The following is a 25,682-nucleotide window of genomic DNA, read 5'->3' as shown; positions in this document are numbered from 1 at the left end:
CTACTAATTGACAAATTAATCAATCACTCAATAAAATCAATTTTACTTCAAAGTACTTGTCTTTGCAACCAGGTTTTGTGGTGCTTATTACTTAGTTTTTTTTTTTTCCTCTACATAATTTTTATTTTCCTCTTGGGTTGAACAGGTCAAAGGCAAATTATTGGTGTCATGTCAAATTATTTGTGGAAACAAGTTTTAATTGTTTAAAAGTTTTAATTGTTTAAAGTCTCAGATGTGAATAAATACGGCTTGGTACCAGAAAGTCTTCTTTGTAAAACAATACGGCAACATGTTTTAGGTTAGAACAGGAAAGTCCAGAATGAATATTTATGTACTTTATCATTCTTTGGCTTCATCATGTTGAAGTGAGTCCAGACGGAACAGATTAGCAGACTTCATCTGGGGGCAGGGCTCAGAGGCCAAAGACTCTTCTGAATAGGATGTGTTTGAAACGCTTCTATGAGTCTGCAGCAGAATGGAACATGAATAAATAATGTTTAATGTCACAATAATCTGAACCTGAACCTTCACAAAGATGGACTTGAAATAACTCATTCAACTGAAGCCGGGAGTCGTAATGGGAGTGGTAGAGGAAACGCATGTTTCTATCTAATCCAGCTACAGGCGTCTCGAGGCTGTTTAATGATTTTCATCACTGCTTCTGTTGTCTGGGTTGCCTTTTCTAATGCTTATGTCATTTATGATGTGTTGTAACTTGTGATTCACCTCAGGTGGCACTTTTTACATTTTGAAAACCAGAAAAGGACTATATCCATTCTAGCATGTATATTTTTAACCGTATTGCCCAGGCACTTGTTGTTGCAAGGCGACAGTGCTAACTTTGCTACCATCCAGTTGAGTTGTTGAATTTCTGAAAAGTCGTGTTTTTGTATGCATTCTTCCTGAATGAAGAGTCTGCTGAACCAGCATTTGCTGCAATTCCAGCTTCAAGTCTTGGGCTGTTACTAGATTTGCATACTTTCTTTACAAAACAGCTCAGTCTCAGAGTGAATGGACATAATTAAACATCAGATTCTCGGGTAGATGACGTCTGGTCTTTGACTAGATCATTCTAACACATGAATATTCTTCGTCTCTTCTGGTCCCCTTAAGCCTTTTGCAGTCTCTTAACAGGCTTTCTTTTAGGCTTGCCCTGTATTTAGCTCCATCCCTCTTACCATCAAACTGCTGATGAAAAGCATCCGCAACACAAAATACTCAACATGATGGATCAGCATGTGCAGGATGACATAACATCACACATAGCGTTGCACTCGGGTTATGTTAGACTCAATCAACCAGAGCACCATCTTCCACATGACTGGCATCCACGACAAGATAATGTTGAGAGTTTTTTAGGTCACTAGCAAAGTCATTGTCATGACTAATCAATTCCTTGCTGGTGTCATTGACACTAATGATTCTAGAAAGTCCCCAACAATGCAAAAACTTTTCATTTTTCAAGATTTCATCTTTCTAACACCTCCACTGCAGCATTGGCTCGTCTTCGCAGACAGATTCACAGAAATTCACACCTTAGGACGTGACCAAAACAGTGTAGATGTTGGCTGTGTTGGGGGCTTGTTAAGATCGTCAATGTCAGCAACTCCAACAAGGAATTGAAAGAGTCTAAATTCAGAGACTCATGTGACCTCGATGGCCTTCATTAGTAATATCAATGGCCTTGTTAATGATCCCCGTTGCTCAGTCACATAAATAGCAGCTGATGCTGTCCCATAGTTTGAGCTTTTCCCACATCTCGCCAACTACAAAGGCCTTAAATACCTTTGCAAGGCACGGTAACCAAGAAACCTTGCAGCTGAGCTGCTCTTGAGACTGGGCGGGATTATAGCGTTGGCACCTGCCATGTGCAGCCTCCTTGACCGCGACAGGTTGGGGCACATGCGTGGCTGATCTGCCACAAGAGTTCAGGGCCATATGGAGCTTAGAGCCTTCCCTGCTCCACCTTTGCTGTGCAAGAGCATTAGAGTAATCCCACATCCAGATGAAAGAGAGACAGCAGCGGCTCCTTGGAAGAGGGTTATCCTTGACATCTAGGACTGACACCCTGGCCTTTTCCTTGAGCAGCTCAGATAATTATAGGCCGGATGAGTCCTCTAACTCTGCGGCAGCTTCTAAATTTGATTTCTCCGGTTTTTATTTTGGGTTTATAGATGCAACGAGGGGTGCACTTGGTACCACCGTTTCCTTGGTTGCAAGACTTTCACAAGCAGGTCCGTGCCACACCGAGTCATCACAAATCCCGTACAAAGAAGTGTGACTGTGCACAACAAGCTCCAGCTGGAAAAGGCTATTGTTTGAATGCGGCGTACTTCAGGTTGTGCCAGGATTGATTAAAATTAAGAAAAATAGCCCCTTTACAGCGTTCCATTCTCTTTCAGTGAGCTGCTGTGATGGTGCTAAAAAATAAATAAAATAAAAAAAAACATGACACACTCCCTTGTTGATATAAAGCTGAATGCTTTGTGAGCATCAGTGGAAAAAACAGCGTCCGGACAGTTTTACCTCATTTGTCCGACTCTCTTCTTCTGCCTTATTTGGAGCAACAGGAGGTTCATGGACAGCAGACCGAGTCGGGAAGAGGATTCTCCTGGCTCTGCTCAACTCCGCTGTGTTTATCTGGCCCTCTGTACGCTGAGATTAAGAAAACCAATTTTCCATAAACCTCTCATTCATCCAACTCCACTTCCTGACCTACCAAGCAAACCAATTGCGGCATGAAGCATGCAGCTGAAGTCTTAGCTGTAGATTTACATTTTCTCTGCTGGTCAGGACCAAGGACCAGGCCTTGACTAGAAAATAAAACATACCTACCTCTAGTTCCTACAAAATAAAATATGTATTCTTTAATGGACTGCTGGAATGAGGTCTGTCAAGTAGCCATCCGAAAGAAGAAATAAAAAACGCCATATGTTGTCTTTTGCAGGACAGATGATGATGTTATCTTTTACATTTTATGATGGTATTAGGAACAATCCACAGGAAAGGAGAGGACAAGCTTAAAAAAAAGCAAATCCAGTAGATTTTGGTCTCATCTTGAAATTGATGACATCATGAGGAAAGAACATTATGTGGAAATATTGAGGGAACATCAAACATCTGCAAGACAGTAGGAGTGCCCCTATTTATCTGCACAGATTTCCTTCATTTTGGAAGAGCAGTGATCGACCAATTCATATGAAGCAGATATCCCCATCAGCAAAGGTCTAAAAATCAACCACTGTTCTCTTCTGCTCTACAGAGAGAGGTTTGACTGACAGACCGGCCCACCAGGTCATGTCTGCATGTTTGTAGTTAATATTCATCCCACTGTTGCCAACTCAGTGACTTTCTTGCCTTCTGACATGTTCATTCTCTCAATATTGTGGCATTTAGAAAACAGAAATAATTTTGTTTTTTCTGTCTAAAAACAAAAGAAGTTTTATTTGATTCTCCTTCATGTTCTAGGTTTGCGCCGAGGACTTGGAGTCTGTCTCAGCAGTCAATAAATATGACACTTTGAATAGTTGCCCAGCAACAGGGCCAGCACTGAAACACACAAAGACAAACTCCAGTGCTTGTTATCAGGTCAGCCTGAGATGAGTTTCCTCAGCAGAGCAGCGAGGCTCCTTCAAATCACAGTGTGAGCTGGAGAGGGACGGCGGGGGTGAGGGGTCGTTTTAAGAGCCAGCAATTAGGGAGGGAGACTGATTTCAGTCAATAACCACGTCCAGACTTTTGGCCTGCACAGTTCATCTTTGGTAACTAGTTGCATAACTGTTTTTTGTTGTTGTTTTTTTTCCCCTAAACATGCTTAAAGGTTTTTGAGGAGAATTGTGTCTTTTAGCTTCTCACATTTTCTCTTCATTAGAAAGTTAGTTTATGTAACTCTTATTTTATTAGATTTTTAGTTTATCAAAATATGGAAAAACTAGGATCCCAATTTATTTATTTATTTATTTATTTATTTATTTATTTATTTATTTATTTATTTATTTATTTATTTTTAAGATCTATTATCCAATATGCTAATTTGCCCAGCTCCATTTCACCATTCTTTTTTATTTTTTATTTTTTACAGCTTTGCCTTGTTGTCGTGACTTTTTCAGGGCATGATTCAGATTGCAGAAAGAGTGGGACGTAATAATGCCATACAATGTGGAGGCAGAAGCAGAAAGAGTCGTTGTGTTCTGTTCTGATCTAACCTTGTTTCTGAATGAAAGCTATGGAGGAAAAAAAAGGCAGGTTGCAAGAAAAATGTGTAGCGCAATCAAAACCAGACGTAAAGTGTTATTTTGTGCAATGAGGTGAAGTGCTTTTTTTTTTTAGATAATCAGTGAGGTTCTGCTTTAGTTTGAATGACAAAAGCATGTAGGGAAGGAAATGTAATTCAGCCCCTTTTATAAAATTGAATACAAGGATACAAAGCCGCCATGGATCTATTATTTTTATTAGAACTGTTATGTAATTCACGCAATAAAAATGTTGTACCATGATACAATAAAAACCCTGCATTCCTAGTCGCTTTAATTCAATAAATGCTTGAATGCTTTAATTCAATAAATGCTTGAATTAAATCTTAAATTAGGTTAGATTAGATTTGTTAGAGAATGAGAATATGAATGAATTTGATTTGATGATTTCAGCACAGATACAATAATAGATTTAAAATATGACATAAGATTTATAAAGGTATACTTGTAAAAGTGCAAACAATAATCCTAATTATTTATAGCCTAAGGCCACAAAAAGAGAAAATGTCTCATACATAAATACTAAAACGTACATAGTTTTCCCATAAATTGAAAATAAACATGTTTAATTTACATCAGTAGATGTATTTGGCAGATTACTTGAAATTCAAACACAGGGGTGAAACTCGTGGAGCTCTCTTGACTTTTTAAAATGTTAAAAATAAGGAAAAACTGGACATTCGCTACATCTGCTTTGAGCTAACAACAATGTCGGAAGGATAACTGGGGTAAAGATTTGCTTTATTTGATTCCTTGTTACTTGCAACCTCTGTCTACCAAGGAGCATTAAGGACTTGGACATGCTTTGTAGTCTGTTAGGTAGGAATATTTATAATTTATTTGGAAAGTACTCAGTCTGCCAATACAGTTAGTGATGCTAACTGTGCTAATTGCTAACAGCTTAGCAAAATGATCAACCAGACGAAGCTATAATGAAGAGTAAGAAAACTGAGAGAAAATGTGAAGTTAAAGTTTGCTGTTGAAATAATAGGAAATTTGAGAGAAGGATAAAGTAGCAGAGCAAGAAGAAATGGAGTTGGTTCTCCAGTAGCCAAAGCCTGTGGTAGCACATCTACAGAGATAGCCCAGGAAACCTAAGCCAGTATGACTAGAAGCTTTATCAGAAAGTAAAGTTTTAAGGCATGACTTAAAAGACGACTGCGAGAGACGGAGTGTCTGAATAACACAGTAGAGGAGCCTAATAACTAAAGGATGTGATTCCCATTCTACCTTTAGAACCTTTAGGAACCAGCACCAAATCTGCAAAGTCCTCTGTTACGAACATATGGACCAGTCAAATCTCTGATTAAGGGTTTTATGTGAGCAGGAGAATCTTGAAGTCCATTCTGGATTGAACAGGGAGCCAGTGGAGGGAGTCTAAAATAGGGATTGTTTAATTATCCTGATCAAAAATAACACAGAGTCTTTACTTTACCATCTAAGCCATCCAGATCAAGAGATTGATTAAGCAGTTTTTCAGATACTCTGGTTCAAAGACAACAACTTCTGTTTAATCAGAATTTAAAAGCAAAGAATGTCTTAAAAACCAAAAAACAGTCTGGTTTTTTGGTCTTTAAGACATGCGTGTACTATACTTAAGTGACTGAATTTATAAGAATTTATGGATTTAAAAAAAAAGCTGAGTGTCATCAGCATAGCAGTGGAAGTTTGTCCCTTGCTGTATGATGATTTTCCCATACAGCATCAACCGCACAGAACCCTGCGGTTTCAAGAAGCTAAAGTCACAGTCTGGTTAGCGCTGTCCTATTGGCGCTAAAAGGGCGTTTTACAGTTTAAGTAGTCTAGACTGCATTTGATCATCAGCATCTTCATTTCTAGTTCAAATCTAAAATTCTTAATCTGGCCTTTATTCTATTCATGAAGGCTAAGAAGGTGTCACTTTCAAAGTGTTTGTTTCTTTAAGTTCATGTTAAAATTATAGTAGCAAAAAAAACCTTCAACATGTGGACAATTAAAACTTAGACCAAAATGCTATTGTTCCTATTAGAGACTATTTAAGACTAAGTTTGTAATTTGTGAAGCATATTTTTTTCTCATTCTCATAAACCTGGTACGATGACACGTCATATTATGAGTATACAGTATTGCAACATTGCAGAAAATTATGCACAGATCACAAATCTAAATTGTTGTATTTTGCTACATTCAAAGCTTAAATTCCTTGTTTTCAATGTTTTGTATACCATGAAGGACCAAGTTCCTCTATAATAAGGTTCACCGCCTGTTTTCTGTTATTGATTTTTTTTTGTCACTATTTGTCTCTCCCAAAACAAGATTTTTATACACAAAATGAAAGCATAAGGAGGCTTCTAGTGTAGTGGCCATTGTTTTTTTTTTGTTTTTTGTTTCTTTTGGCCTGACGTATTCATGGGATAATCTGGTTTCCGCTTTGGTTGGCGCACAGATGGCACTGGGAGGGGAAAAACGGGGACAGACACACCGTGGGGCCAGAGAGGACATTCACCCCTAGATAAGCCCTACTGTACCGCGCGCCGGGCCGAGCAGCCGGCCTCTGGGTCCCGGCAAGACCTTCCAGCAGAAGAGAGGAGGGGGAAAAAGCAGGTGAAACTCTGCGAGACCGCAGCTGGATCAGCATCAGGCGGAGTGAGACATTCACACATATAAATGATCCTGAAAGTGGACAGCGTAGCGGGCCAACGGTGGTCAGCCGAAGGTAACAGGAAACGTCTTCCAGGCTCGATACGGGTCATTGCTGCGGCCGAGATGCTGTCTGATGCGCCGCAGAATCACAGCATCAGTTAAATAATCACTCTGATTGCTTTTATACTCCCATGTGCTGGACTGACCTGCAGAGACGACTTCAGATCAGTTCATGTCTTTTCCTGTAACATGATCCATGTTTGGCACTGAAGTGGAACCCAAATGCAAAAAAAAAAAAAAAGAAAAAAGAAAGGAAAAGGACACTAGCAGGAGTTGATAAACAAGTCTCCATGCTTAGAGTGCACATGTTCCAGGATGAAGACTGGAAATATTCAAAGAAAATGTGTGTAAACACCAACAGACAGAGATGAAGACAGAGCGGGAGAACAGACAGCAGAGATGGAGCGATGGAGAGAGAGAGGGGGGGATTAACCTCTCATCCAGTCTTTGCTGTTGCATTGATTGTAAGTAGCTTATTGCACAAAACAGCCTGGATGTTGCCCGCGCGTCTGCATGATTCGTTTGGAGCGTGTGTGCGATACACACCGCCGATCTCATAGAGGAAACCAAGCGCTTCTGAAGGGGGGGGGGCAGATGATCAAGCATTCTCTGAAGCCGGCACACGGCGACCTGCGTTCCCAGAAACATATTACTCTTTAATCCTGGATTCTTCAAAAAGTAATTGGGCAGAGGAACAATCTCATCAATGTTGTCCGTCTCATCTGGCCTAATCATCGCTCAGGCACGCAGGAAGACCCTCGCATGTCCGGCGGAAGCAAATAAATGAATCGGAATCTGGAAAAAACATCACCCAGCATTTTTTCCTGAGGCTTAAAAAAAACGAGAGCGCTCATTATGTGTGCTTTGCAAAACTAACGTTACGCAAGGCACACTAAAAGCATAAACCTTAATGTATGCCTGCTGAGATTTTATGGGCTTAACCAGCACACCAATTTTAGCTAAATTTAAGCTACAATTGGTGTAAGATTAACAGTTGGCATCAAATTTCCAGCAATATGACGTAAAATGTTAAATGTAAAAGAAAAAGGGACACACTGTTTTGCTTCTCATTGTGAACACTACAATGACTGGATAACAAGGTCAGAAAAAAAGTTTAATTAGAACAAATAAATAGAGAGGGAGAGAGAAGTAGTTCACATGTGCTAGCTTGACTTTGACAACCGTAATACATAGATGTGCTGTGGAATTTGGCGTGTTTCAGTTCAGGTGCAAAATAATAAAAAGGCAACCTAAACACCAACTCTGACAAATCATCAGTAGAGCAGGTGTTCAAATTATCTAATCAACCATAGCTGTGGTAGATTAGCTAATAACAGTGGTAGTTGGTGCTTGTATCTGACAGAAAATTCTAATAAAATGCATTAAAATACTGGTATTAATGTTAACAAAAAAAAGTGAAAAGGTTCAGAAGGTGAGTGTTTGCGTTGCGTCATGGCTGCACTGTAAAACCTGTTTTTCTGTTTTGTAGAGGGGGGGAAAAATAGAGATAACTCTAATAGAGGACATGAAGACATGCCAGGCTTTCCTAAGTAGTCGTTCTCGTTGGATCATGATTCATAATAAAACTGAGAAGCCGCCTCAAATTGAAAGCTAAACACCTTATCCTGATGCAGCACATGCGCTTGCAGCAGAGTGGCCGTATTTTTTCCCAGAATGCGCAGCTTTCATTATTTTTTCCCCATATATATTTCATCAAGTCTGAGGAAGAAAGGAGACCTGTTAAGCTGATTTCTCAGTCGGAACATATTTGAAGCATTAATGATTGCTGCCAGAGGCAACGACGCAAAACCAGTGTGATAAATAACTCAAACGCTCTCTTTGTATGTATGAGCATACATGGGGACAAATGCAGCAACAATGATTGTTCTCCAAAAACCAGGATACATTAGATATTCGTTTAGTCTTGTTCATTTAGGCCTGTTTGATGTCCTTCACTTGGTAAGACAGATTCAATACACAGCGAGTTACACACACATTAAATTCCCATCAAGAATTTTACATCTAGTCACCTTTGGGGTTAAAATCATGTTAAAGTTGAATTTTTAATGAGACATTTGAACTCTTCTTTTAGTGGCGTGGACTGATATGGGAACTCTACATCAAGGAGTTGTTTTTAACTCAGGTTTAGGGACACACCTCTGAATTTTATGTGTGTTTTTCTCCAATCTACACAGAGTCAAAATTATATTAGACTCAAATATATCCATAAACATGGGTTAGCTGCCAATGTCCCTGACTTAATAAATAAAACAAATCTGATCATTCCCTGCAATCTAATTCAGGGAGTCTTGGTTAATTCATTAAAATATGTAAATTCTACTTTTGCTCGCAAAACCAGCAAATAGTTGAAACAAAGCAAACACAAGGTGTTTTTTGCCCACACATTTGCTCTCTCCTATTTTGTAATACCATTAGGTTTCCATGGAAATGCACCACTAATAAATGACTAAAAGTTGTGTAACAAGGAAACCACACTGTCTTTGTAGCCATCGTCAATAGTTCTGGCATAAGTCTGGATGGATACGCAACCTTTAACGTATGTGAAAATGTTGAGGTTCATTTTAATTGGTTGGTTTTCTGGTCCTGATTCGACTTTGATTTAAATCTCAAAAATTTATATGATTAGGTCAAGTTCAGGGTCAGGTAAGCAGCGAGACGCTGACATGTTATGGGGATTATTACGACGGCCATTGCATAAAGGAAAAAATAGAGGAGTAAATTTCCACCAAAATACTCAGAAAGTTTGAGATTAAACTCAGAAATTTTCTAGAAAAAACTTGGAAATTTGTGAATTTGTAAAGTCAGTTTTTTGACTTGACAGTTTCTCAGAAATCTCAGAGGTTAATATCAAAAGTCCTCTTTTTTTTTCTAGCAAATTTTTATAACTAATTCTCAACTTCCCAGGCTCAGAAATTTCCAGGTTGCGTTTTCTCAAAAAACTCAGATTACTCTCAAATTTCCAAGTTTTTCTAGAAAATATCTGAGAAGTGTCATAAATTCACTTGGCTGTGCAGGTTTATTGCTCAGTCAGAACAACAAACTGTCTCAACCCTTTACCAGCTGGTTTAAGGAAAAACTGAAAACTTGGATGCTTTAGATTTTTCCAACCACTTTGTTGAGTGATTATTCTTGTGTTAAAAAAACCCACTTTCCTTGGACTTGAACACAGCTGGACAGCCCGACAGGATAACAATCTCAAAAACACATCAGAACTTGTTTCGAAAGGGATAACTCCGGCTTCCTGAATGCCTCACAGCTCACTGCTGGGGGAAATTTATTCTTGACATTCCTACCAAGCAGAGCGGTCAAATATCCGGACAGAACTACAAAAAGTGTGTGTGTCAGACAGTAGCACACAGCATGTGTGTGTGCGCGTGTGTGTATTTTGAAGTGTTTCTGTCTAACAGCTGGTTCTCTTACCTTGAAACAACAAGAGGCAAGATTAGCATTTTCAGCATCCTCATCAGCAGCTCACCGGGAAACTGGAAGTACTTCACCTCCTGAAAGCAACAGAGACGGTTTTTTAATGGATGTAGTTGCTGACAGCCAGTCACAGTGCCGATGTCTGAGAACCGAGACGCATCACGCATTGTTTCTTCAGTAAATCGGAGCCTGAGAAGGCGCCGGTCTTCGTGTTTTTCTCACTGAATAGACTTAAAGATTAAATTCTTCTCTTGGAGTACGTTGTTCGCCGCCTTTCAGTTTAAAGCGGGATCTCCGCGCAACTCCGGATATCAGGTCATCAGAAGTTTCTTCTTCCAAAAAGGTTTTTCAGCGAAAAGTTATTTTTCATTTACTTGTCAATAACAGTCCCTGACCTTGTTGTGACCTGTATGTATGAGAGAGAGAGAGAGACAGAGAGAGAGAGAGACAGAGAGAGAGAGAAAGAGAGAGAGAGAGAGAGAGAGAGAGAGAGAGAGAGAGAGAGAGAGAGAGATGTTCTGAAAGGCCTTGCTGCCTGTTTCAACACTTTGTTCTACACAGTACTTGATGTGACCCTCTGTGGTATTTCTTAATTTTACTTTTTTTTCTTCACAACTGAAAAGACCTACCAAACATTTTATAAAAATCATTGGCAAACGCAACAGAAAAGACCAGTGTGACTTTAATTTCTAAAATGTCTTAACGTTTCGATTAAGCCTTTACTGTCCACAGCCTGTATAGTCTTAGAGCAACCTTGAGCAACACTTTGCGATTGCTTTAAGAGTTTCTGTTTTATTAAAATGCATTTCACCCACACTAACTTTGTTGAGATGGGACTTGAGAAATCAGTGTACAGTTTTGGAATGGTTGGTTGAGTATTTTCTTTAAAGGTTTTATTAGCTCTAGTGGCCTTTATTTGATAGTTAGTTGACAGGAAAGTGGGTAATGAGAGAGGGGGAAGACATGTGGCAATGGTCTCCAGGCCGGGAATTGAACCTGCAATGGCCACGTCGAGGACTGAGGCCTCCATATGTGGACTGTGCTTAACCCCTGCGCCACCACAGCACACCCAAGTATTTGTTCTTTGATGATCGGTTCAGTTTCCTCTACAGATTATAGATCAGAAACCCCCCCCGCCCCCACAAAAAAAACAAGACGGCTCCTTCTGGTTCTAATAAAAACAAAAATTCAATTATAAACTGGACCATAAATCTACAGTATGTAACTTTTTATTAAAACTATCACCCTGTTGTGCGATAATCTGTGAAGAAAATCCAGCTCCTCTTCCTTCTCGCAGTGTTAACTGCAGAAGTACGCCACTCAGTCAGAAACATCCAATCAGAGGCAGGAGGAGGGCCTTACAGCTGTCAGTCATGCTTGTGTATGCACCGCTCACACCCTCCCCATTGCTAAGGCATTCACGCGATAGTCATTGGGGGCTATCTCCAGTCATAGCCCCCAATGACTGGAGATAAACAGTTGTCTTAGAACAATTAGTTGTTTCTACGCTATTAGTTCATTGAGCAGCGCATACATGAGTGTGATTGACAGTGTTAAGACCCTCCTCCTGTCTGATTGGTTGTTTTTGATCGCTATAGTAGCTCAGGGGGAAGGCAGAAGAGCTCGATTTGTTTGGCATCTTATGACAGTATCATAAGATGTTATCATGACATGGTGACAGTTTTAACAAATATGCAAAAAAAAAAAAAAAAACATATTTATAAAAGTTATATACTGTAGTTCTAAGGTATTAACCTTATCATGGTCATTTTTCATTAATTTATGTGTAAAGTCAACCAGCTGACTTCGCTCAACGTTGGCCACACCAAAAACAAAAATGTTTCATGGTGGAGGGTTTGTTTATTTTGATTTATTTCAACCACTGGATTTTCATATTTTCTTTTTTTTTATTTGCTACTTTCATTATTTCACTTATCAGTTACAATATATAGAGGAAATGTCATAAAAAAGTGGTATAAATAAAACCGTCTGAAACACAAACTGAATCCTAAGTATCTGACCGGTGAAAACGTGACCCGGTCCTCTGTGGGAAGGCAATTTCCTCCTCTTATCTCCTCCCCCCTTCGATTGCTCCCCAACTCGGCGTTTGAAATAAGTTCTCATTTTTCCCAAAAAACTAAAAAAAAAAATCAACCGGAGGATTCGTAACGGAGCCTCCAGGGCAAAAATTAATTGGTCTCACTGGAGGACCTGAAAGGCTAAGAAATGTCAAAGCCAATTAAAGGCAATAAAAACCGAACAAACACCCTGACAACGCAACTTTTCCTTGAGACATATTGATAGAATGAAAAACCAAAATAAGCTGCAATTATTTTTTATTTTGACTGCTTGCTTGTTGAGGACTGACGTTGGTACAAATGAGATTGTTTGTAAAAGTCAGGACCGTTTTCAGCATGAAAGTTGATTTTCTTTGCACCTTTATTACGAGGCCTCTGGAAGACATTCAATTTAGAAATAAAGCATTCTGTTTCACATCCAAAACCTAAGATGACTTGAAATAAAAAAAACAAACACTGAAATGTGTTACTCTGTCTGAAACTAAAATGAAAATTATTTTGAAACAAAACAAGCTAGTGATCGAGACACTGAGCCAAAGTATCAATGATATCAATACCAAGTCAGTATTGGTATCGGATCAATGGGAGCAGATCAATAGCTACTTTAGCTTCAGATTCAAAATTTTACATTATTTTTTATATCGTAGTTTCTCAATTCTACCTCAAAAAATTTGTTTTGATTTGCTCCTTTTGATCATTTTTTGCACTCTTTTAAGAAAATGGGTAGAAATGTGTTTTTTTTTACTGTTGTCCCTGTTTATTTGGATATGTAAAATAGTTTATAAGCCTTTAAACTTGGTTCAAATTCTGTCATTTAGCAAAATGATTCAATAAGTAAACATTCAATAATAGAAAAAGTATCGTTACCTGTGATACTGGTGTATCGACTTCATCGGATTGATAAAATATTATTAGCTCAAGTTATTTATTTATTTTTGCCAAAATTGATTTTTACTTAAATCATTAACTCTTTTTTGCCAAGAGATTGTTTAGGTAAAAAAAAATAAAAAAATAAAAAATCAGTTTTAGCAAAAAATGACTTTATTTTAGGAAGATGACGATATGCAGTATCACACACCTCTCCTACAAAACACGTTACTCACTTCCACCCAGAGGAGGGAAGAAACCAGCTGAATTTATCCACCTTAGTCAACAACAGAACCACTGACCAGGTGATGCTGAAGCAAATTCGAAAGTTTATGGGAACTTTTACTGCAAATGATGTCCAACCGATGACAGCTGCCCCCTGAGGTTTATTTCACTGGGATATCTTCTGACACGTGGCAGCTGCTGTGTTGTATACTCCAAAAAAACAAAAACATAACGCCGAATGAGTATGACAGATGCAAATATGAAGGACTTAAATTGTGCAGGACAGAGGAAGGACAGCAAAGTGGCCCCAGACCATCACACTGCCTCCACCGTGTTCAGGGTTTCCCTCAGTGTGTTATAAGCCTTTAGACGGGTTAAAAAGGCTCTTTGGTGAAATGGTTGGAGCCATTATCTTCAAATTTCCTGTCAACTTTCAACATTTTTTAAGATAAAAACACTTTGCTTTCTTCCCTAATGTTTGTTGACGTTCTGTTTCTGAAACTCTGTGGGAGTTGAATGTCGGACGTAACAACATTGTGCTCCAAACGAAAAAGGTCCTGATTTCTCATTTTGTCTCAAAGGTCCACAGAATATTTACCTGACGAGTTTCAGGACATTTGTGGTCTTGTAGGTCAGCAGTGGTTTAGACCTTTGAACTCTTTAATTGATGCCATTTTCTTGTTGCTGAATCCTGAACTCTGGCTTTAACTGAAGGACCTGCTTCAGCTAAAGTAGGCTTTGTTCTGGGTTATTTTGCGTCTTCTTGGATGAATTTATGAAGTAAATTTGGATGATCGGCCACTTCTGGGACGGTTTGTAACTATATATATATATATATATATATATATATATATATATATATATATATATATATATATATATATATATATATATATATATATGGTGTTAGGAACAGGCCCTAAACACCAGAGCAATAGAGGCTCAGATCTACCACACCAGACAAGACCCAAGGTGTAGGTTGTGCAAGGAGGCCCCTGAGACAGTCCAGCACATAATAGCAGGGTGCAAGATGCTGGCAGGGAAAGCGTACATGGAACGACATAACCAAGTGGCGGGCATAGTGTACAGGAACATCTGTGCAGAATATGGACTGGAAGCCCCGAGATCAAAGTGGGGAACACCCCCAAAAGTGGTGGAGAATGACCGAGCTAAGATCCTGTGGGACTTCCAGATCCAGACAGACAAGATGGTAATGGCGAACCAACCGGACATTGTGGTGGTGGATAAAGAACAGAGGAAAGCCGTTGTGGTGGATGTAGCAATACCAAGTGACTACAACATCAGGAAAAAGGAGCATGAGAAACTGGAGAAGTACCAGGGCCTCAGGGAGGAACTGGAAAAGACCTGGAAGGTGAAGACCACAGTGGTGCCTGTGGTCATCGGGGCCCTCGGGGCAGTCACCCCCAAACTGGAGCAGTGGCTCAAACAGATCCCAGGAACAACATCAGACATCTCAGTCCAGAAATGTGCAGTTCTAGGCACAGCCAAGATACTGCGCAGAACCCTCAAGCTCCCAGGCCTCTGGTAGAGGACCCGAGCTCAGAGGATGAAACAGACCACCCGCGGAGGGTGAGAAGGGAATTTTTTTTTTTTTTTTATAGATAGATAGATAGATAGATAGATAGATAGATAGATAGATAGATAGATAGATAGATGATAGATAGATAGATAGATAGATAGATAGATAGATAGATAGATAGATAGATAGATAGATAGATAGATAGATAGATAGATAGATAGATAGATAGATAGATAGATAGATAGATAGACATTTTTGTTTCATCTGTGGATAATAGTTCTTCCTGTGGTTTGTTGGACTCACAGCAAATCACAATTTGCTGTGTTTTCTTTTTCTTTTTTTCTTACAGCACAGCAAATTGAAAATAAAACATAGTTTCTTGCTGAATTGCGTGTTCTGCTTTGACACAAATCAGGTTCCTTGCTTGAATTTCGGATCCATTTTTAAACCAGAATGATTTGTAGATGATATGGCTTAACAAACACAGACAATCTTAAAAGATCTCAAGAAAGTCTGGCACTTTAGAAGTAAACAATAGCAAGTTAAATAGCAAGTTTTCTCAGAAGGATTCATGTGTCATTCCAGTGTAAGGTGGGAGACTCCATACTCAAGATTTGCAGCAACATGTGGTAGAAACAAAAACAAAACACAACTTCACATGCTGTGTTTTGAGCTCCTTCTGACCTATCATACATAATTATTACCTCCTGTCACAAAGTGTCCTCTGAGCCATATTGGACTTTTTTTTTCACCTAACAAAAACTGAAACAAAGGGTCACTAAACGTCTTCCTGCAATCTGTTTACAGCTACAAAACCCTCATAAGAGGAACTCGGACAAAGCGAACCCAGCTCTCTGAGACGCCTGCTTTGTTCACAAGGATTCAATCAGTTGAATACCTTTGATAGCAAACCTTGTTAAATTGACGCATTCATCACCGTGAGTATGAATGTAATGTAAGTGAGCTTTCTAAAAACATATAATCATTTTTTTCTCATTCAAACACGTCAAAGAGAACATTTTATTCTATTTTAACACTAAAATACCAGTTTGCTGAGTTTTTAAAAATGTCCAATAACAGATATGTCTCCAAAAATGTTTACAGATGACAAAAACGCAAAATTCAGTGTCACAGAAAATTAGAACACTGTGAAACCGGTAATTATTGGAAACCAAGTGTCACAGCCTAATCAGATAATTAACTCAAAACACCTGCAAATGTTTCCTGAGCCTTTAAACGCTCGATCTGGGTCAGTCGGCTGCACAATCTGCTGAGTTCACAGATGTCCAGAAGACGGTCACGGACGTCCTGCACAAGGACGGGAAGACACTGAAGGTCGTTACTAAAGAAGCTGGTTGTTAGGGCGTTCGTATCCAAGCAATTTAAAGGAGCAGTACTGTGGGTTTTCCAGACACATAGAGCCATTTTATGCCACAATCAAATAACCGTCACCAATAGCTGTTATAAAAGTGCTGGAAATATCGAATATTACTCAGAATTATGTTGCCATAGAAATGTTATGTTGCAACACCGACATGACATTATTGATGCAGAAAGTCTCTTCCTGTAGTTTTAACTTCCACAAATGTATTTTTTTTAAATGAACGAAAAAATCTTTGCTGTCCAATGCAAAAAATCTAAAAAGAAAATGGTGGAAAACATGAACGGTAATATCTGAAGGAAGTTGGAAATCGGTAAATAGAAAATAATAATAAATGTAAATAGCGGCATATTCAGAGAAATGCATTTTGAACAGGAGTTGATGGCAATAGAAACACTTTGTCTCACTTAGCGTTAGCCAGGTGAAAGCTTCCAAGGAGGAACAACTTATGAACATTTTAAAAATAAACATTTAAAATACACAACCTGGTGAAATTTTGTGGAATTTGCATCAACTGAGCCAAAGTTTATGTATAAACACGTATTATATAAAGCGCAAAGATTTTTTACCCAGATCTGGTCTGTTGAAACATTTAAGGTAAAAATGTTTCTTCCTCACTTTAGCATCTGTTTCATTTGTGGCTGAAGAAAAAACAACCGACATGATAAAACACAAAATCATTTAAAGAAAAGGAACAAATTGCTCCTGAATGTTTTTGACTCTGCTGCAGTTTTACTGCTTGTGAATCGATTACAGAAATGAAGCAAATAGATGGAGCACGTGGAGCAGCTGCAGTAAATAGACGGACCTTGTGGTCCTTTGTGATGTTCCCTGAATTGCAGACGTACTTTGCTTTCTTGTTTATTTCAGACCAAATTATGATGAAAGAACAAGAACTGGTTTAGATTTCATCCATTCTAACCTGGATGAGTCGAGTCGCTCCTGCTCTGAGTCTTTTTTCTTACTGCAAAAAATTACAAAAATAATGAATCCGTTTACCTTGAAAGAGATTCGTAGGATGTGCAGGGTCACTGCCTGCAATGGCTTAAAAAAGAAAAAAAAAACAACATTTCTGACTTTTAGCTAATGGGCAACATTAACATTCTTTTGTTTAATGGAAGTCAGAGCGCGGAGCTGAGGGCCGAGAACAGAAATGTAAGTACATGACATCTGTGAGATGACGGAGCAATGAAAGCTTTTCGCTAGTGTTTTGGAGTGGCAGGGCTTTTAGCGCAAATGAGTGTGTTCATTTTGTGTGTGTGTGAAGTAGGGAGGGGGGTGTATATGAGGACATACTGAGGGTATATACCAGCTTGTGCTAGTTGGTGTGTGTGTGAAGGACAATCGCAGCTGTCACTGTGTCCTGGCATCTGCTAAACAGTGGAACAAACAGTGTCAGTACTCCCACACACACACACACTCTCTCTCTTTCACACACGCAAACACACACGCAGACAGGAGGCCCATTAACTCAACAGACGTATGGATTCTTGAAGTTTCTCTTTGAAAGCTGCTGTTAAAGTTTTTCCTATAATAATGCCTGAAGCTGATGGCATGACGATTATCTCATGATTTGTCTCTCAGCAGACTGTGCAATAATTTCGCTGAAACTTAAAGAAAAATGAACAAAACTATTGTTTGAAGAGCAGCAGGATGCCTGTTGAAGCTGCTAATCTTTAATCTGCACCGTCATGCCGGAGGTTCGCAGCTCCCTGTACTATTACGCTCCCATTATTTTTGGAAATTTCCATCGGCTCGGATAATTATAAGAGTTTAATTGCTTTTTTTTTTTTTGAATGGTAAACTTGTGCCTGAAATGGAAAGTTTCTTTTCTTTCAAATCGCATGCATTTATTTTTCATCTTTTTGCCCCAGACGCCTGCATTGTTGATATCTACTATTAACAAGTTATACTACTTGTTAATAGTACTATTACTATTATGGCAAATCCAAATTCCTGGTTTTGCCAAATCATGAATTTGGCAAAACTACTAAAGCTTTAAATAATGCAGCTAAATTTTTAAAAAGCAGCTGATCAGTAAGGCCCCACAATATGGCTGAACCATATAAGCGTTTCCTATCAGTTGATGTCGATAATGAAACCCTTTTAAACCTGTGACGGTACCTCTCCTGTTTTACCTACAGCTTTCACTCCACGTTGTTTTTTTTTTAAGCAGCCATGAGGCAAAACCTGAAACTGCTGCTGCGCGAGTTCCTCCACAGATCGCTGCAAGGTAACCAAAGAGCGAGTGAGTTGATGCCACCCAGCTAACTTAGCTGGCGATGAGAGGTTGAGCAGCTGAAGTCTTTCCTTTGCCTACATCTCCCAGAATGCTGTGAGGTTCTGAGTCAGTGAAATAATTAAATATTCCATCAGATGTATTATCTATTGATACTGATTACTTGTCTGATGCAGTGTGTATTGTTTCTTCTTAGTAGGGATGCATGATATATCGGCAACAACATCGGTATCGACCAGTGTTAGTAAAGCTGGGCTGATATTAACAACCAATGCTTATTTCCATCTGGTTGCCATGGTTTCAGGATGGTGACGTGTTTTCTTTTTTTGGTCATGTGACAGTGATAGAGAGATTGTGGCACGTTTAACTGAAGCAGAGAAGCAATTTCAGCAGTGTCGTATTTAAAAATTTTTTTTTCCTGGATTAGGAAAGAGCAGGGAAATATTTACATCAACATCAGATACATCTATCAGTGCATTCTTACTAAAAACAACAATTTAATTCCTAAGAGAAATAAAAACAAACCGAATGGCTGAAGATTAGTGGCTTTACAATGTGGTAACAAAGAGCACAGCAACTCACACAGAGAACTGAATCTATGTCAGTGACCCCGGGGTCAGCGTCTGTTATGCTGACCCCAACCTCACCAGATGCAGCGGAGCAGGTTTTTATTTGTTTTGTTTTGTTTTTCCCCACAACGTCCCCAAAAATGCTGTTTTCAATAACTGTCCATTCAGAGTTCGGTACTGAATGTTTGAGTCCAGCTAACAGATGATGGGATCAGATCAGTCCTGTAGCGTTTTATGGTTATATGAGGAACAAATCATGATTGAACTAAACCATAAAAACAGAATGTTTGTCAAACCGCCATCAACCTTTAATGCGTTGCTCATTCTGCACACGTTTATTCTTAGAACAAAAAAAAAAAAAAACAGAACAGTTTTGGTTAGTTGGATATTTCTTTGTTGTAACAGTGCTTCTTGGTAATAAATGTTACTTTTTTAGAAAGTCTGTGCATTTCCTCTCCTTGGATTGTGTTGTAATTGCGACGCTGTGCGCCCCCCAGCGACACACAGATTGGATTTCAGACCAGTCAGAACTTGACTGAAGCTGGAGGAGTCGCCTAACGACGATCACGGCTCCATTATCCGCAGCGCCATCAAGACAAAACTTTAGGAGAGAGCACCGACTCAAAGTAACGTATAAATGTGTTCGAGTGCTTTCGCGCTTACCAAGCGAGAACAGAGTCACTCTGACCAAACAGATCAGCAATCATCACAGCGCAGCCCTGGTTCCCGACTGTCCAAGGCTGGCTCTGTGTGTCGGATCTATTGACTTTTACTGCAGGTGTTGCAGCTTTTTTTATTGTTCTTGCTTCATGTGTGTGTGCGTGCGTTTGTTTGTTATACCTTGTGGGAGCCATTTCCTGACGCATACTAAGTTGTGGGGACCCACTGCTTCTTGTGGGGACCAAAGTCTGGTTACCACAAGGGGAAACAATTTTTTGTGGGGTCAGGGGTTAGATTTAGGACTAAGTTTGAGAATTTTCACTCTCGAGGTAACCAATTGACCCTAACCCTAACCAATTGAGTTTTGGTTAGGGTTAGGATTAGGATAAGGTTTAAGCTGTGGAAATGCATGGAAGTCAATGGAAAGTCCCCACAAAGATAGCCACACAAACATGTGTGTGCGTGCATGCGTGTGTGTGTGTATGCAGAAAAAAATCAATTGTATAGAAAATCGCAGTTTCTAGTCATGGGAGTTCTGAATCAAAATGCTCAAAAGTTGATTTTAGTTAGCTTAATTAATTTTTAAACTTTTGGTAGTTTAAGATTCAAAATTGAATCCACAAACTTATTTTTGTTTAAATATAAACTGATGGAAATGTATTTTATTTTCTTAAACCTCGACTTCACCAGGAAAATCCCATAGAGATTAATTAAAATCTTTTTATCGAGAGAATCCTGGTAGCAACAGGCAGATGGTTACAGAACATTCGCGGCAAAAGCAGAAAAAAAGTTTATACTGTCATAAATAAATTCAATTTTAAAGATTCCTCTGTTGGAACAGTTACAGACAGGATGATCAAAATAAAAAACAATAAATCATGCAAATGGAAATGATTGAGCTTGTTTTAATCCACCGTGCGATTAATCGATTCATTGCTTATTGCGACACACCCACGTTTGAAAAGAAAAAAAAAAGCAAAAATATCGGAATCTACTGGTTAAACGCTGAAGGATTCACATCTCTAGTCATTCAGTCTGAAAATCTTTAAATAAACAACTTAGTGGTTTCAAATATGCTCTATAAGATCTGATCTTTAGTCCACTCTGACTGGGGCAAAGATTAGGGTTAGGCTTGTAATCGTTGCGGTTAAGCCTCTGGGAACTTGATGTGTATCTCCAACACAACCTGTGGGATTTCTGTTGTGTTAAGAAAAAATGTGTAGAAGAGGGAGTGTGAAAGTTGGGGGCATCACTCAGAGACATCGTGAAGCGAGGGGGGCCAGGGTAGAGAGGTAAAGAGGGCAGGAAATTGAGTGTGTGCATCGGGGCAGGGTGGGCGTTTGATGGGGGTCACGGCCACCAACTGACCTGCTCGGAGAGCTGCTTGCCTCTGAGGAAGAAGCCCAACAGGCAGCCGATGACCACGGCCAGCACGGACAGGATGAGCAGGCCGTTCTGCTTGCAGACGTTCTTAACTCGGCCCCACACTTCCTCCAGAGCCAGCGCCATCCTCCTCCTCCGCCGCCACCGACGGTCTCGACCGCAACTTAGCAACCCCCCTCAGAGAAAACCACCGAAGCAAGCCCCCGTCTTTAATCTGTTATTCAGCCATGGAGATCCTGTCGGGTCAACCGCCGCAGCAAACCGGGGAAGGGTGGACGCAACGGAGGCTGTGAGCAGCAGGTGGGGGCGACTAGAAGGAGGCAGACTGATTGAGGAGAAAGCGGGCTTTAAAAAGCACAAAAAAAAAAGAAATTAGGAAAAACAAAACAAAAAGGGATTTTAGTAATTAAAAAAAGTGAATAAATTAAATAGAGATCCCAAAACATGAACAGGAGGTTTTTGAGCGTCTCCCCCTCCGGGCTTCGTCCGACAGTACTTTACATCAAACCCACAGAATCCCACAGACACACTGATTGCAACCTCTCCCTCTCTCATCCCTCGTGCCCCGCAGGCCACATTTTTGCCGGCGGCCAGCAGGGGGCCCCGCGACAGCTGGTGGTATTGTCATCAGGGTTAATACTACGATCCTATTAGGCATGGTGCAGTACGACTCAGATCTAAGGCTGGATTAGAGAGCTCTCTGAACAATTGGACGGCAGATTGGTCAAGGCCACCAAACATGACGAGGACGGGAGGGAGAGTGGGGGCCATTTGCGGCGTGCGCATGCTAATGACATACAGGAAAGAAGAAAGAAGTGAATTCCATTTTATGGATTTCTTTCAGAAGTGTGTAGGTTGCGAGCCATTAAGTCCTCACCTCACAGCTTGTTCTGTGCGAGTACAATGTCAGCTGGAACGCTGTAGAGCTATAATCACAGTGCTTCGGCCCTTTAGAATACTGATTTAGAGCCATACATGAAAAACAACAGGTAGTTTACTTCATACTTTTTTCTTGCAGTTTCTTATAAGAGCGTGAGAATGTGGTGCGTTGAAACGGTTTAGCAAAAGCAATAACACCAAAAGAAGAAGTAACATTTTGTGACACATCACAGCCTAAAAATTGAGTGTAGTATATGGGGTGTTTTACGTTGTTCTTACGGCTGTGGTCACACACATTTCATTCAGCTGAAGTTCTTTAACCCCTCCAGCGTTACCTCAGGTGTCCCCCAGGGTTCTGACCTCTGGGCTTCTACTATTCATCATCAATATCATAACCCCTTTGCAACATTTTTTTCCACAAATTTGGAGGTAATTTCCACTGCGAGGCTGATGACACCCAGCTCTACCTCAACACAAAACCCTTGCCCATGCTTTCGCCCACCTTCCTCAATGATTCCATCCCTGAAATAAAAACGTTCACGCATTAAACTAAAAATTTGAGTCATATTTCATAAAGAAATTTTATCACTGAAGGTAACATAGTTACTTAATTATGCATAAAATGGCATTATGCACATGGAAAACACATAATACTCACCCTTTAAATGGATTCAAGTGATTAACACCAACCAGGAGAGTGTGTGAACTCACCTCTCAGCTTGTGTACCTGGTCTGTTGGAGGACAGAGTTACGTCAAGAGCCGAAAACGAACGCAGCGCGGCTCACTGTAGGGCTTGTTCAGTGAGGCTGGAGGGAGTCCAAGGGAGAGTAATCAGCAGAGAACAGTCAGGCTGGTAATTAATCATGAACCTATATGTCTGATTAATAGTAAGTAATAGTAAAATTGAACCACTGCCTGCACCTTCAGAGAATAAGTAACTTGCGATAGAATAATGAAGATTTATCTCTCTGGAGTAAATTCATAACATCCCAGAATGATTTCTGTCTGAGCAAAGTCTGCTTCATGAAATATGACTCGATTATTGGCAACAGGAACGTTTACTTGGGTAGCAAGATTGATTTCAGAGTGCTGTGCAGGGAAAAACAAACTGAGGTAAAGATTAATCGATTAAAGTAGGAACTACATCAAAACAATAATAATAAAATTCAACAGAAAGCATTCAAACCCACAGCAGGGAGATAGTGCATTAAGACTGCTTCCATTGGATCTATTTTTTGAGGTTTTCCTGTTTTTACCATGTAGGTGCCATTATATTAATTTAATACGATATAAATAAAAACGTGCAAGTGCCCATGTGTCCTGTGTTGACAGTAAACCGTAATGGACATTATGAGGCGGTCAAAAATGAGGCCAAAGCGGTTGACGACAACAAATTGTCTTTGTTCTTTCTGCTTACTGTGTTGTTGTTGTTTTGTTTTTTTTAGAATCAGTAAATCTAGTTGAGTCTTAAAAATGTAATTTATTTATTTATTTTTTTGTAAATTGACATTAAAATACTAATATACGGACTGGGTTATTCTACATTGCTAACAAGACTATTTAAAATACAATTTCTGTTTCTTTTTTTACATTTCTTCTTTTTTTTTTTACTTTTACAGTGTAAATTGTATTTAAACAGCAAGTGCTTTACAGAGTGCAGGAAAACAGCTTACAAAATCAACAAGAGGTGCTTAACTAAATGTTTGTCCACAAGAGTGACGTGGAGAGACTGACGGTGTGGATAGAAGAATAAGTAATTTAAAAGTCTCTGCTATTAAATTTGTTTCTATTTCCAAACCATCGGAAATCCAGGCAGTGTTTGTTTCCCGTAGGGTTTAGGTCCAACACTGCTGAATAAACATTTGTCATTCTGAATCAGTCCAAAGGAAAATTATAGACCTAAAGATAATAGAGAATAAAATATGGCCATGAATACAAGAAAAGTTTGACTGGTTCAGAAATTATAGAGAAAAATACTTAAATAACTTCTGTGTCATTAAATCATGGCCAAAGTTCATTGCTATGAACAAATGCAATTTATCTCACTCCTCGCTGAAGTTAAATAAATTAAAGAGAAAAGCCCTCCAGGAAACCTGTGGTTGTTTACCACACTTTCCATCTCCTACTATACTGTTTATGCACAGCTAATGAGCTGTTGTTGCTGTGCTGAATCATGACGGTTCTGCACGGCCGCTCCTGTACGATCCGGGTTCTGTCTAACAGCGTACGTCTGACATTTCACTCGTTAAATTAAACAACAACCTGCCAGGTAAAGAAAAAAAAAAAATCACATATCAACTCATCTCTAAGCAAGGCAGTGAGCAAATCAGACATGCCAGAGTTCTGTAGGGGAGCCGCCTCGTGCTAAATATGTTCGCAGCCGTAGTTTCTTAGCAGCTTATTAGTTCTAAAATTCAAAATCGCAACGTTGATGAAAGCTTTAATAAGACGATTTGGGCACGACTATTGACAAAAAGTCAATTAAGCGACTGGCAATGGACAAAGCCGCTGAAAAGTAATTTTGTTCTCCAAAGAATGCCGCAGCAGTCCGTTTATCAATAATTCAGATCCATTTGTCAGTCAAGTCAGGATTTGACTGGTCCAGGTAAACAAGCGATGCTCCGGCGACACAACAGGAGCTGCGTTTCCATTAGAGATTCTTTGTCTAAATCCTGCTAATGTTGAAAACAACACAATTTTGCGAGTGCAATGTTTCCATTAAATAAGACATGAAATAAAAATCACACTTTAAAAAGCTTGTTCTCGTGGTAAGTCATTAAAAATCAACGATGGATGTAAACACACGCATGAGATATATTCATAATTTGGCCGCGGCGCTAGAGCTCATCATCTATCAGCCGTCAGAGGAGACGTCTGCGTTTTATTCATGCGTGAGAAACCCCTTATAATTGGAAGCGGCTATGAATGCGACGCTTTGGGGAAATAGTAGTCAACTATTTTATAGAGGAGTTATGGATTGAAAACGTTTGAACTTGTGCGATGGCCTGAGAGCTCTGGTGGAGTCATTTATCTGAAAAAACCCCCCAAAAACAAACCATCATCGTCCTACCACCTACCACTAGGAAAAGATATGAGGGCTTTAAGCTGGAGGTCTGATGCATCTCTCCTCTGCAAACAGAAACAGTTCACTGAAGCCACAGAGAATCCATTCTGTCATCACTTGCTGTCTGCATGTCGAAGGAAAGCAGCAGCATATTCTTACTGATCAAATGAACTCTAACCACTGATAATCAGCGAGTGTGAATGTGTCTGTAAGAGCAAGAGCTTCAGAGGTTTTCTGATCGAAGCTATAATGAAACCAGAGCGATTCTTCTGCGAAAAGTAGGACATGAATGCTTGTCAAAACACGGCTTGTTGTCACTGGAGGTAATCTCTGTGAGGGGAAATATCAAGATCAATTTCTGTAACTCTGTATCTCCTCTTTTAGAGTCTAGACTGTGTCAATTCAGACTGAGGCTTT

The 25,682-nt window shown here is 39.6% G+C and overlaps 1 protein-coding gene across 1 annotated transcript in view; it reads right to left on the bottom strand.

The window, feature by feature from the left end:
* slc1a7a (solute carrier family 1 member 7a) overlaps positions 1 to 25,476 on the bottom strand; it is a 60,169-nt gene extending 34,693 nt beyond the window's left edge. The window contains exons 1-2 of the mRNA XM_081598479.1: positions 21,307 to 25,476; positions 10,377 to 10,456 (exon numbers count right to left, since the gene is read on the bottom strand). Coding sequence (XP_081454605.1) covers positions 10,377 to 10,456; positions 21,307 to 21,447 — 221 coding nt within the window. The 5' untranslated portion in view covers positions 21,448 to 25,476. The remainder of the gene's footprint in view (positions 1 to 10,376; positions 10,457 to 21,306) is intronic.
* Positions 25,477 to 25,682: the final 206 nt, after the last annotated feature.

The sequence above is a fragment of the Poecilia reticulata genome, chromosome 17 (assembly GCF_904066995.2).
Source record: "Poecilia reticulata chromosome 17, P_reticulata-male-v2, whole genome shotgun sequence".
Classification (NCBI taxonomy): domain Eukaryota; kingdom Metazoa; phylum Chordata; class Actinopteri; order Cyprinodontiformes; family Poeciliidae; genus Poecilia; species Poecilia reticulata.
This window is presented reverse-complemented; position numbering and strand designations above follow the sequence as displayed.